The sequence below is a fragment of the Echinops telfairi genome, unplaced genomic scaffold (assembly GCF_000313985.2).
Source record: "Echinops telfairi isolate 266 unplaced genomic scaffold, ASM31398v2 ScPeMD7_5;HRSCAF=22, whole genome shotgun sequence".
NCBI lineage: Eukaryota > Metazoa > Chordata > Mammalia > Afrosoricida > Tenrecidae > Echinops > Echinops telfairi.
In genome coordinates this window covers 28,884,791-28,897,876 of record NW_022103901.1, presented here as the reverse complement: position 1 = coordinate 28,897,876, position 13,086 = coordinate 28,884,791, and the positions used below count along the sequence as shown (strand labels likewise).

The following is a 13,086-nucleotide window of genomic DNA, read 5'->3' as shown; positions in this document are numbered from 1 at the left end:
AAAAAGTCCCGATTTTTGGAAAGAATGCATGACAAGCTAGGGTATACGGTTTTCAGCTGCCATGTGCCTATTTCACCAGGATATGAGTTTTATCAATGGGGTCCCGCTTTTGTCCCGCTTTACCAATGTTAAAATCTGGTCACCTTAACCATATGTACAAATGTGCTTGACACAATGGATGGATAAATGGATAGTGATAAGAGCTGTACAAGCTCCCAATAAAATGATTTTTAAAGAAAGTTCAGGATCAGATAGTTTCATTGGGAATTCTACCAAATATTTAGATGAGAGTTAATATAAATTCTACATTTACTATTTCATAATATACAAATGGACAATAGACTTCCAAATTAATTTTATCCATTTTAACCCTGAGACCTAAGCCGGGCAAAGACATCACCAGAATTGAAAACTATAGACCAATATCTCTGATGAATAGAGTCGCCAAAATTTTCTTCCAGTTTTTTTTTTAGAAGCCAAATTTTTCAGTAAAACTGTAGCTATCAGAATTCAACAAAGCCTCAAGAAATAATACACCACGATCAAGTGGTATTCATGCCAAAGATGCAAAGATGATCTAATATTAGAAAATAATCAACATAATTCACCACATAAACTAAACAGGGGTAAGAAAAATATGATTAGATCAATTGATGCAGAAAAGGCATGTGATAAAAGTCAGCATCCGTTCTTGATGAAAATACTGAATAAAAGAGGAAAGAAGGGAGATTCCTCAACATAATCAAGGCTATACATGCAAAACCAACGGCCAGCTTCTCACTTAATGAAGAGAGTGTGAAAACTTAATTTAGTCCTAGAAGTCTTAGCCAGAGCTATGAGACAGCAAAATGATACTAAAGGCATCCACATTGGCATAGAAGCCACAAAACTCTCCTCATTTGCATGACATAATCCCATATGTAAAACCCCCCGAAGATTCAATTTAAAAATTGCTAGAACTAGTTGAAGAATTTTGCAGCACAGCAGGCTATATACGATTGACATAAAGAAATTAGTTAGATTCTTGTATATTAAAGAAGATTAAATAACAGATGATGATACTGAAAAAGGTATTAAAAGAACAATTCCATTTACAATAACTACACAAAAGATGAACTATTTAGGAATAAACCTTACCAGAGAAACAAGAGACTTATACAAGGAAAACTACAAAACTTTCCGACAAGAAACAAACAGACACTTACACAAATGGAACAAGCTGTCATGTTCCTCACAGCATTCTGAAAATGCCAATCTTACCAAAAATGCTTTACAAATTCAACACAAGTCTTCACAGAAATGGAAAAACCAACCACCAACTTTATATGGAAAGTAACGAACCCACTATAAACAAAACATTTATTAAAAATCAAAAACAAAGGAGGAGGCCTCTCACTCTCTGACTTTAAAACCTATTAGATGGCCATGGTCATCAAAACAGCTTGGTACTGGGACAACGATGGACACAAAGACCAATGGATTTGAACTGAGAACCCAGAAATCCAACCAAAGGCACCTCCCTGATGCTTGATAAAAGGCTAAAACACATTAAGTGGGGAAGAGATAGCACTTTCAATAAATGGTGCCATAAAAATTCAATCTTCACCTGGAAAAGAAAGAAACAGGGCTACACCTCATATCATGTACAAAAATGATAAAAGATGGATAAAAGATCTAAATATAAGCCCCAGAACACAAAAGACCATCAATTAAAAAAATAGGGATCCGTCCCCCCAAAAGGACAAACTTAAGGGTCCTGATACAAGGCATAAATATACTTCCAAACATAACGAAAAATATCCACACTGTAGAAGATAAAATAAAAGACTGGGATCTTCTAAAAATACATTTGCACATATCAGTAGACTTCATCAAAAGAGTGAAAAGAGAACCCACAGGTTGGGAAAATATATTTAGTAATGATACCTGGGATAAAGGGATACTTTCAAAGATCTATAGAAAACCACAACCCTTCAATAAGAAAAATACAAATCACCCAATTTTAAAATGTGGGCACGGCATGAACAGACAATTTCCTAAAGATGACATGCAGGTGTCCAGCAACCCTGTGAAGAAAGGTCATTAGCTGTGAGAGAAATATAAATGGAAAGAATGATGCGATACCACCTCACTCTGACTCTTCCTTTGCTTTTTTCTAACCAACAGTTCACCTCGACAGCTCAACTGGTTCAACTTACCCGATTCTGACTGAAAAATTAAAGTTGAACATACTTTCTGCTCCACGGATGCCCAACTGCTGTGCTCAGATCAGCTGCAGACGAGAGCAGATGCTCTCCGTGGATATTTAAACAAGGGGCATCAAGCTGCAAATAACAGGGGGTGAGGTATCGCTCTACCAACGTGATCCTGAAGCTAAAGCAATGGCTAACGAGAGGTGAAAGTGGTTCAGTCAAAGCAAAATCATGACAGCACCTTCTTTCTGAGGGGGATTCTCAAGGCTTTTTGACTTGCTGGAGGGCCAGAGAACGATTGCAGCCCTTTATATTGTGAGTGTTTTGAGAAAGTCAACACAAGCCTTCGGATAAAAACATCGGAGAGCGCTTCACTGGGTCCTCTCCACCATGACAATGCTGCTCATCCCTCTCGTCAAACAAGGGCAGTGTTGCCAGAAGTCCCAAGAGAAATCATTAGCCATTCACTTTAGAGTCCTGGCGTGGTTCCTTCTGACTGCTTCTTGTTCCTTAATCTTTAGAAATCTTTGAAGGGCACCCATTCCTATTCAGTTACTATTGAAAAGAAAAAGACTGCACTGATGTGGCTAAATTCCCAGGACCTCCCATTCTTTAGGGAGGAAGAACTGACTGTGATGGGTTACAAGAATGCCCTGCGTCCAGACTTCTCAGCCAGCATCCTGGTGAGAAGCACTGGGAAGAGTTCAGACCATGTGTAGTCCCCTTCCCAAGTCAAGCCAGAAGACTGGTCCCACAGTTAAACATACCTCCAGAGGAAAAGGAGACTCACGGCGAGTCCCACAATTCCAGCATCCCAGGCAGCTGCTCAACTGCGAAGGCTAAGGTGTCTGCAGGGCTCACAGATGTTACAGATACTAGAAAAATCATTGAGGAAGAGCCTTCCTGAATCCTTAAAGGTTTACGGGACCATATTCCACATGAGCCAGAGAAACCCTTTTAAACTAAAGGCGCTAGTGGACAAATGGCCAGATTATAATGCAGTGGTTGTCCGCCCGGAAGAACAGAATATGACAGATAACTTTGGTCACTACACCAACACTTACCAAATCTATTCTAAGGATCCATGGAACTGCCAGGAATTCCTTGGCATCTCAGAAGTCACCAACTGGAAACAGCATTTGCAGATTCGAAGCTCACATTCCAGTCTGGATGAAGTGATTCCAAATCTTGCGTCCACTAAATCCATTAAGGTCAAGAGAACACAACGCATTCTTTATATGATGCCGAAAACAGCGAGGACCTTGGTTCTCTCTCTGCTGCAGGCAAAAAACTTACCCCCTGAAATGAGAAGACCCAAACCCATTAATGAAGAGCTGTTTAAACACGCATCCCTGGACATCACCCACCCTGCCTTGGTGACTAGATTTTGGCATTTCTGTGGCAATGAGAGTAGCCAAAGATTGATTGAGCGCTGTATCCGGACCTTCCCCACCGCGTGCTTGCTGGGGCCTGAGGGAACCCCTGTGAGCTGGATGTGGATGGACCAGACTGGAGAACTGAGAACGGGAGCTACTGTTGTTCCCAAGCACCGGGCCCAGGGCCTCATATCCCATCTTCTCTATTTCCATATCCAGGCTCTGGACGAACTTGGCTTCCCCACATCTAACCATAGGGACAGAGCCAACAAGTTCATACAGAAAATGAGCGAAAGTCTGCAGCTTGTCCACCTGCCCTGTGACTGGAGCCAGTGGAACTGTGTGCCTGTGACACTGACCCTGACACCAGTCCGTGGAAAGGGGCCTGAGGACGTGACTGGAGGCGCAGACCGGTAAAGGGAGAGAAAGAACATTGTGATAAGAGGCGAAGCTAGTGGATACACTTTGGTGGCAGTAATATATTCGTATAATTAAATGTTTTGTTCTTGGCAAGTTGAAAAAAGAAAATGAAGCATGGAATGAACTTCACAGAACCTAACAGCCACAGGTTGACACATCAAAATCCTTCCATTCCGTTTTCTCAAGAACGTTTGAAAGGTGCGATTGTATGTCTTCTTATTCGTTCTCCTTTCTTACATAAAAGGCAGTCTGCGATAGATACACGCCACTCCGGGGCACAGTTGTTTCACATGGACTCTGCTAACCCAAGGGTCGTCAGCTCAAAACCACCAGCCAGCCGCACAGAACGAGATGAGGCTATCTGCTCTGAGGACCCCCAGAGGCAGCTCTACCCTGACTGACAGGTGGGGTCTCCGTGAGTCAGAATTGAGGCGATGGCAGTGTCTGGTCTCGTTTCTTCACACCACAGTGCATCTTCTCACTTCACAAACACTGGCCACCACTCCCACAGAGCCCTCCCACACTCTGCTGTTAGTTAACTGGAGGGTCAGTGGCTGGACCCACCAACCGCTCTATGAGTAGATGGGCTTTGTCCTATGGGATCACATTACCAGCACCCAAACCACCAGGGGAAAGGGCTGGTCTGCTTGAGGTGCCCATTATTCCTAACCCATCTCTAGACATCGCACTCAGGGTTCTTGGCATCCACAGTCTTGTGCGCAGGTATTTTTTGCTCTTTCCATCAGTCCCTTGCCATGGACACTTGATTCGTCCAGTATTTTTTGGAAGAAAAGGGACCTGATTCATTTTGCAATGGCATCCTCTCCACCCCCACCCCAGCCCACCTTACTTTCTCAGCCTCAGCCAATGTGGTCAGACTCTTGAGACTGGAGCTCTAGTGGAGTCGTGGTTACACATTGGGCTGCTAACCCTAAGGTCAGCAGTTCAAAACCAGCAGCTGCTCTGTAGGAGAAAGACGAGGCTTTCTAGACCTGTAAAGTTACGGTCTTGGAAACCCATAAGGGCCTTTCTACCCTGTCCTATCGGGTCAAGAGGAGCTGTTATTGCCTCAATGGCAGTGAGAAGTAAGGAGAGGGGGTTTCTTGTGCATTTTATTTTTAAGAGAATGTACAAAGCACAGGCCTAGTAACACTGTGGGTTTGGAGCCTACAGCCGATGCCTGAAGATGAACAGCTTTGGAAGCCCCCCTGGGGAAGCCGTTCTCTGTCCCACAGCGTCCCTACAGTGGAGTCCATTCCACAGCTCTCTGCTGGGTTCCCAGTTCTCCTTGAGTGAAGGCAGGTCTTTCATCTGACTCTAAGGGACACATTTTCTTTCTTTCTGTCTATCTGTGCCCCCTGATGTCCTGCTAGGCTCCAAACTACCTAGCGGATTGGTGGATTCTCTCTCTGCAGAGTTTGTGAGACCATGACTTTTACAGCCTCCTCATCTATGCAGGGTTTGAACCTCTGACCTTGAGGCTAGCTGCCCAACACCTCACCCACAGCACCACCAGGGTGAGTGGGATCCTATTTGTGAACACCGAAAAGAAAGTGGATTGGGCAAGAGCTGAGGCTGTAGCCCCTAGGCACGGGGAGGGGACGATTCTCCCTCATCCCAATTTTAAAGACTGTGAGCCTGTGAAACTCTAGGTTGATTTTATCTCATGTTTTCCTAGGCTACAGGCAGGAGACCAGGGCGAAGCTTATGTTAAACACTGGACTGCTAACTGAGGAGTTTCGGGTTCAAATCTATCAGCTGCTCAGCAGGATGAGGCTGTAAATGGTTGTTGTTTTGCAAATGTTTACAGTTTTGGAAACCTTACACAAGGTCTCTGTGAGTCGCTTTGAGGGATGCAGTGAGCAGAGGGGAGGCCACTCCCCAGGGGTCAAATCCAGTCTGAGACACTGCAGGGTGGTGTGGAGCGGCCTTGGGGAACTGGTTGGCAGGAAGAGGAGTCTTTGAGGACGTAGCAGCCCAGGGGCCGACACTGACCCTTGGGGAACGACAGGAAGCCCAGAAACTGCAGGGCCCAGAGCGCTGCCAGGGACCAAGTTGTACCTGATCCTCCAGAGCCTGCGAAGGGTCATCACGCTGGGAACTGGCATCCCACATCGAGGTCCTTTCTTTCCCAGGGCAGTGCAGCGATGCCTCTGCCTCTACTGCCCTCCTCTACACCCTCCCCCTGGCCACCAGAGAGGGACAGTGGCCGAGCAAGGCAAGCCCCACCTGCCCCTGGCACGTTTGCAGAAACAGAGCCAAAGTCACACCGGGCTGCCACCCACTCAGACTTTATTCAAAGGCTTGGAGGCACGTGCAGGGAGGGAGGAAGACTGGGGGCAACTCGACTCCATTCCAGGTTAACGGTACTTGGAGGTCAGCACAGTGCTCACAGAGCTGAGGAACTTGTCCAGGGAGGCGTGGGCGGCAGGGGTGAAATCGCCGCCCAGGTGGCAGGCCAGAGTCACCAGCAGGCAGTGGCTCAGGAGCTGAGGAGAGAGGGGAAGGTGAGGGGGTATCAGGAGACCCTCCCCTCCACAGACCTCAGCCCTGCCAGCCAAACACGCAGCCCCTGATGCCCCTGGTCTCCCCTTTCTCACCTTGAAGTTGACGGGGTCCACCCTCAGCTTGTAGGCGTGCAGGTCACTCAGCTTGGACAGGGCGCCGGGCAGGTCGTCCATGTGGCCGACGGCGAGGGTCAGCGCATCCGCCACCTTCTTGCCATGGGCCATGATGTCAGCGGAGCCCGGGGTCAGGTCCATGTGAGGGAAGTAGGTCTTGGTGGTGGGGAAGGAGAGGAAGGTCCTGTGGGGAGAAGCCGGGTGAGCACGGGTGGATGGGGGAGGGGGTCCACTGGACTCAGAGGGAGAGGGGCCTGGGTGGGTACCGGCCGCATCAGGGGGTGGGGGGGTGTTGGGCTCAGGTGCATGGAAGCAGGGGAGAGAGGGTCTTCACCTGTCCAGGGCTTCGCCGCCATATTTGCCCACATTGCCGCCGGCCTTCTCCCAGACGGCCTTCACGTTGGCCTTATCAGCAGCAGACAGCACCATGGTGAGATCTTTCTGAGTCTTGTGGAGGGTCAGAAGTGTGCCTGGACGGGGAGCGGGTGGCACTTTTATGCCTGGGCCCCGGGGCCACGCCTGCGTGGGCGGTGCTGATTGGCTGGCACAGAGCCCCTCAGGGGTGGGTACAGGAACCCTTGTTGTGGAAGAGGGGGTTGGGGATGGCCAAGGCCAGAGTTTCCAGGCTGCCCTCCTCTGTTTGGCACAAAAGGGGGCCCCTTCACAGTCCATGTAAACAGGGACCACTCAGGGAGTCCCATGGGGTGCTGCAGCCCCAGGCATCCCTGCTCAAACCTGGGGGCTGACTCCGGGGTTCCTGGAGCCTGAGACCCTCCCCAACCCCACAAAAGCCAGGGATGTTCCTGGCCAGTTTTCATTTTCCTCCTGGGGGATTCTTTCTGTGTGAAGAATAGATGGCAGCAGGGGGTCTGAGGAGGAGGTGGAGCTGACAGCAGGGGAGGGGTGGGGGCAGTCTGGTCCCACTGGATCTGGCAGACCTCTGCATTGCTGCCCTGTGCTCAAAGACCCAGGGAGGTGAGTCATCTCAGAACTTAGGGCTTAATCAAGTAGTGTCACAGTGTGCGGCTGCACTGAGCCCTCTTACATCGGCTCTTGGAGCCACAACGTGGGGCCCTTGGTTCGAGGTGGGGGTGTTTCCAGTCGCCTGGCCCCAGTGCGGAGGCGAAGACCTGGGCCTCCGGGGTGTGCACACAGATAGTCACTGCTGTAATTGCTTGCCTGTGAAGGGAAGCGCCTGCCCCAGGACCAGGATTGCACAAAGGGGACCCAGAGGGGGAGTGCGGGTGGGGGTGGGGAGCCACCACATGCCAGGACCATGGCGAGGGGCTGTGACTCCCACCTGGAGGAGCAATCCTGAGTCCTGGCACTTCCTAGACACTGAGCTAAGTGACAACCTGGGTGGTTTTGGGGGCGGGGGAGGAAAGAGGCCCAAAGGCACTGTGGACCTGGCCTCTGCTGCTCTGCCACCCTTGGAGGTCCTCAGGGGCAGAGATCACCCCAAAGTCTTCCTCAAAGTTAGGGTTGCATAGAATTGCATGCGTTCTGCCAAGTCCCCCATCCTATCCCCAAGTTACCCTCAACCCCTGACACCGCCCCCCCAAATAAGCCTCAGAGCACAGGACTGGACTTGTGTATCCTCATCCGTTTATTGGGGAGTCATTCAGGGAGGAACTGGGGGGCAGGCTCAGGGGCGGGAGTGGCCGCAGCCTGCCACAGCCCGGGGCTGGGGGGCCGCACTCAGCGGTACTTCTCGGTCAGCACGGAGGACACGATGGACAGGAACTTGTCCCAGGCAGAGTGGGCCTCGGCCGTGAAGTCCACGGGGAAGCGCGCGGCCAGGGTCACCAGCAGGCAGTGAGACAGGAGCTGGGGGCAGGGACTGGGCTCAGTGCCAGCGGGGGCGGGGCGGTTGGTTGGGGGCCAGGGAGGAGAGCCGAAGGGGTGGGCAAGGATCTTGTTCTTCTTCCTCCCTCCCCCCTCCTCTTCCCCGCCGCCCCCCCCATGCGCCCAGCGTCCCAGCTCTGCGCATGCACCTTGAAGTTGACGGGGTCCACGCGCAGGATGTAGGCATGCAGCTCGCTCAGCTTGGCCAGCGCCCCCGAGATGTTGTCGATGTGCTTGACCGCTTCGCCCACTGCGGCCACCACCTTGGAGCCGTGCGCGCGCAGCTGGGCGGAGCCCGGGTGCAGGTCGAAGTGTGGGAAGTAGGTCTTGGTCTGGGGGTAGCTGGTGAAGAGCCTGCAGGGACATGAGGGCACCCAGACCCAGTAATCAAGTTGTTATATCCAATACAATGTTAAAATATTAAATGAATGTAAAAAGTCCATGACGCACAAATTTAAGAAAAGTGAAAAATGAACATAGTCTTCCTGACACCTCTCCTCTTCCAGTCTCCAGTCACTGCCCAGTGCACACCAGTCCCTTCATTCACTGACCACCCATCCATTCACTCACTCACCTGTCATTAACAATGCTGGGGGAGGAGACACAGACAGCACCTCACCATCCCCTCCACTGACCTCCTCACTCATCTCCTCACTGACCCCTCTCTACTGGCTCCTCCCCCTGATACTCCCCCCTGGACCCTTCCTGTGACCCCTCCTCATGGCTTCCCGCCCTGACCCCCTCTCCTCACCCACAGCCCAGTGCCATGCCTGGCCGAGCTGCTCACCTCTCCAGGGTCTCGGTGCCGATGCTGTCGGCCTGCGTGGAGACCTTGCTCCACATGGACAAGACAATGGTCCTCTCGGTCTTGGTCAGAGACATGGTGGCGGCTTGGCGTCAGCACGTGGAGCTCAGGACTGGCTTGGATGCAGCTTGGTCCCCAGTCCTCTTATAGGGAACCAGGGCCTGAGAGAGAAGAGGGGGCTTTGGAGGTGGGGTCTCTTATCAGATCCTATGACAATGGGCAGTGGAGGTCTGGCAGGACTGGTGGGGTGAGGGGCTATCACTCCTGACACCCTCACTCCCTTTCGATGGGGGCGTTGGTCACGGCTTGACCACAAGTGGAGCGAGATAGGGGCCCAGGGCTAAGGTGGTTACCCCTGCAGCTGCAGCCAGCTCATAACTATTCAGAATCACACAATGCGAATGTGTGCAGCGGGGTCCCGCGTGGACCTCCCTGGCAGGAGCGTGACCCCCTGGCCAGCCCCACTCCCCTGCTCAGCGCTCCCAGTCTGTCCAGCAACATCAGCTCTGGGGTGGGGTGGGGGCAGAACCCACCCAGGAAGAAGGGCGAGCTCTCCTGGTGCCCTGGCCCGAGGATCCATGTCCTAGGGCAAGCTCTCAGAGTGACCAGCGCACCGCCCCCCAGCCTTTTTAAATAAGGCGCTCTTAGTGTTTTCCTTGCCTTTTCAATTTCTCTTTTTCACTAGGTTGCCTTTAGAAACACTGTGGTACAAATATATGTAACAAAACACTGTCATTTTAATATTTTTAACATGTATCATTCAATGACATAGTTAAGTAACTAATTTGTTCACCCATCCCCTCTACCCACGTATCCCCACCATCCTGAAAGAAACACACTGCTCTGGGCGCCTCCCTTGGCTCCCTGCTCACCTAGGTAACCGACAACGCATTTTGGCGTCCAGACAGTTACCAAGACCTCCAGCTTCGCAAGACCTCCTTAAAGTGTGGAAAAGGAAGGAGGTTACCTTGAGGGCTCAGGTGCACCTGGTCCAAGCCACGGCATTTCCCATCACCTGGTGTGCATGTGGAAATGACCTGAATAAGGACGGCTGAAGGAACATCGCTCCACTCGACATGTGGCGCTGGGGAAGGGTAGGGAAAGGGCCAGGGACGGCCCAAAGACAAACCCGTTATCCAACCAAAGGGTCCTTCGAGTCGAGGAGGGGGAGCTCTTGTCTCACATGCTTTGGACATGTTGTCAGGAGAGACCAGTCTCTGCCAAAGAACATCGTGCTGAGTAAAATAGAGGGGCAGCGGCGAGATGAGTGGGCATCGTGGCTGCAGCACAGAGCCCGACAATGAGGGCCATTGTGCAGGGGCACAGGACAGGGCAGTATTTCACTCTCGCTGTGAGTCAGAGCCCACTGATGGCACCTCCCAGCCACATCCTAGATATTTCATATCATGGGAATCATCTAATATCAGAGCCAACACGTTCTTCTATTTGATTTTTGACATACCGTAAGTTGACTTTTTAGACAGACAGATAGATGCCCACTCAGGTTCATTGCAACGCCATTTGTAATAGCAGGAAGATGGAACCAATGTAAATGGCCGGCCGTGGAAAAAGGGGACGGAGGCTCCGGTGCACACACACAGTGGAATACTAGGCACCCTTAGTGAACAGTCTGTGAAGCCCCACGTGGGATGGGGCCAATCGGAGGATCCGACGCCGAGTGAAATGAATCCAGAGCAGAAGGGTAAACATTAAATGAGACCACGGTTATTATTATTAGTTTTAAATCAAGAAAAGGCTTTCCTACCAAAAGAAACCGATTTTTATGGCTACCGGGGAAGTGGAGAATGGGGAAGTGATATTGCGTGAAGGGCAGATAATATTCAACAAGTGGGACCAAACAAGGAATCCAAGTAGGGAGGCCTGATGAGTGAAGAACACAAGACTGGTCCTCTGGTCTGCAGAGGCCCACCTAATTCACTATAAAGCCAGATGGGCACTTGAGAGGTCATCTGCAAGTCTCAAAGATGCCGCCCCAAGGAAAAAGTGGTACTGGAAAAGGGGGAGCAGGCTTGGAGCGACAGTGCTGACAAGAAGGTTCAGGGTCCCAAAGGTGGGGGCAATGCGATAAAGGTCAGGCACATTCTATGCGAAAAACATAGCAGGCTTTTGGAGCCTTGGAGAAATTGCAGTTTGGAATGAGATTCAATGAAGTAGCTGCACAATAGAGTGAAGATAAACCAGGCCAGGGGTGACTTGGGTTGGACCGTTTCAAGAAGCAGCGTTTGCCTAGCCTGCCTGTAAGCGGATTGGATAAACCTGTATATACAGACCCTCCTGTTAAGACAAAATTTGGTTATCGTATTATTATGATTGAAGGGAGAAAATAAAATCATGTGAAAATTGAATAAATGTTCTGTATTTGCATTTAAAAAATGGATGGGAAATTTTAAAAAAATCATTTTATTGGGGGCTCATACCAATCTTTTCACAACACACTCATCCACCCATTGTGTCAAGCACATGTAGATGGGAAACGAATGAACACACTGACTGGTTAGCGCGTGCTGCTGTACGAATTTCACACACACCATCAGGACATGAAACGCTTCTATGCCCCACGTGCACCCCTTTTCAGTCTCATCTGTCTACCCCAAACCTCTGGTAACCACTGATTTTCTTTCTCTTCCACTGTAGTTTTATCTTGTACAGGGAGCTCCAAAAAGTTGGTGGGGGTGGGGGAGGCGGGGAGAGGGGCGGGGCAGGGAGTGGAGTTGAAAGATTGAGCCTTTTCCATGAACTTTGTAAAGCTCCCTTGTATTTCTTCATCTTCTTTTTAAACCTTGTTATCCTTATTTGAGTGAATGCTCACGGAGCAAATGGATTTGCCATTCAATGATTCTTCCTTGTCTTGTTTCATGACAACGACTGCTGTCTTCACAAAGACACAATGTGTTGACCAGACCCTTACTGCCCCTGCAGTGCCCTTCACGCAAATGACTATGAGTCTGACAGGGACCGCCCCTCTGCTCCCTTCCCAGCCCTGGAGACCCTCAGATACTTTTTTTCCCCTTTTTTCCTGTGTGTAAACTTCTCTTTGGCTTTTTACAGTGGACTCAGACAAAATTTGTCCTTTTTTTTTAAACCATTTTATTGGGGGCTCATACAATTCTTATCACAGTCCATACACACATCAATTGTATAAAGCACATTTGTACATTCGTTACCCTCGTCATTCTCAAAACATTTGCTCTCCACGTAAGCCCCTGGCATCAGCTCCTCATTTTGCCCCCTCCCCACTCCCTCATGAACCCTTGATAATTTATAAATTATTATTTTGTCATATCGTACACGGTCCAACATCTCCCTTCACCCACTTTTCTGTTGTCCTTTCCGATTTGTCCTTTAGTGATGGAGTTATTTCCCTCGGGTTTGTCCTTCGGGTGTTTTTTTTCCGTGTGCCCCCCACCGTGCCCTTCAGTTTCATCGCTACTCTCCCCATCCCCGTGCCCCACTGGGTGTTCACACCATAGCTTGTGCATCCGTTCACCTACCCACAGGCCTCTGGCTGTTCCCATCTCTGCTGCAGTGCGTGGTGCTGCAACAAACACGGGTGCACATCTGTCTGGGTGTGCTGCTCCTGTCTCTTTAGAATAGAGACCTAGCAGTGGGATTGCTGAATCAAATGACATTCCCATTTCCAAATTTTTAAGGAAGCATCATCTCATTTTCCACACTGTTAGTACCGTTTAGGGTGTTGCTGCCAACAGTGTAGGAGAGTGCCCGTCTCTCCACACCCTCACCAGCGTGTATTGTGTTCTGTCCCATTGAACATAATTAATAAAACAGTTTTATTATTTTAAAAAAAG

At 50.0% G+C, this 13,086-nt stretch overlaps 3 protein-coding genes and 1 pseudogene across 3 annotated transcripts; 2 read left to right on the top strand and 2 right to left on the bottom strand.

The window, feature by feature from the left end:
• Positions 1 to 2,827: 2,827 nt before the first annotated feature.
• On the top strand, positions 2,828 to 3,985 carry LOC101646478 (glycine N-phenylacetyltransferase-like). Its single transcript, XM_045286014.1, has 2 exons — positions 2,828 to 2,875; positions 2,966 to 3,985. Exons 1-2 carry the CDS (start codon positions 2,828 to 2,830, stop codon positions 3,983 to 3,985), a joined length of 1,068 nt encoding a protein of 355 aa, XP_045141949.1.
• A 2,278-nt stretch (positions 3,986 to 6,263) lies between these two features.
• Positions 6,264 to 7,068, bottom strand: LOC101646684 (hemoglobin subunit alpha). The gene is made up of 3 exons (XM_004705764.2): positions 6,944 to 7,068; positions 6,589 to 6,793; positions 6,264 to 6,477 (listed from the first exon to the last, which is right to left on the bottom strand). Exons 1-3 carry the CDS (start codon positions 7,036 to 7,038, stop codon positions 6,349 to 6,351), a joined length of 429 nt encoding a protein of 142 aa, XP_004705821.1. The 5' UTR covers positions 7,039 to 7,068; the 3' UTR covers positions 6,264 to 6,348.
• Positions 7,069 to 8,307: 1,239 nt separating this feature from the next.
• Positions 8,308 to 9,405, bottom strand: HBZ (hemoglobin subunit zeta). The gene is made up of 3 exons (XM_004705763.2): positions 9,242 to 9,405; positions 8,604 to 8,808; positions 8,308 to 8,436 (listed from the first exon to the last, which is right to left on the bottom strand). The coding sequence occupies exons 1-3, from the start codon at positions 9,334 to 9,336 to the stop codon at positions 8,308 to 8,310; spliced, it is 429 nt and encodes a 142-aa protein (XP_004705820.1). The 5' UTR covers positions 9,337 to 9,405.
• A 1,839-nt stretch (positions 9,406 to 11,244) lies between these two features.
• LOC115867971 lies at positions 11,245 to 11,607 on the top strand (annotated as a pseudogene).
• The last annotated feature ends 1,479 nt before the right edge of the window (positions 11,608 to 13,086 follow it).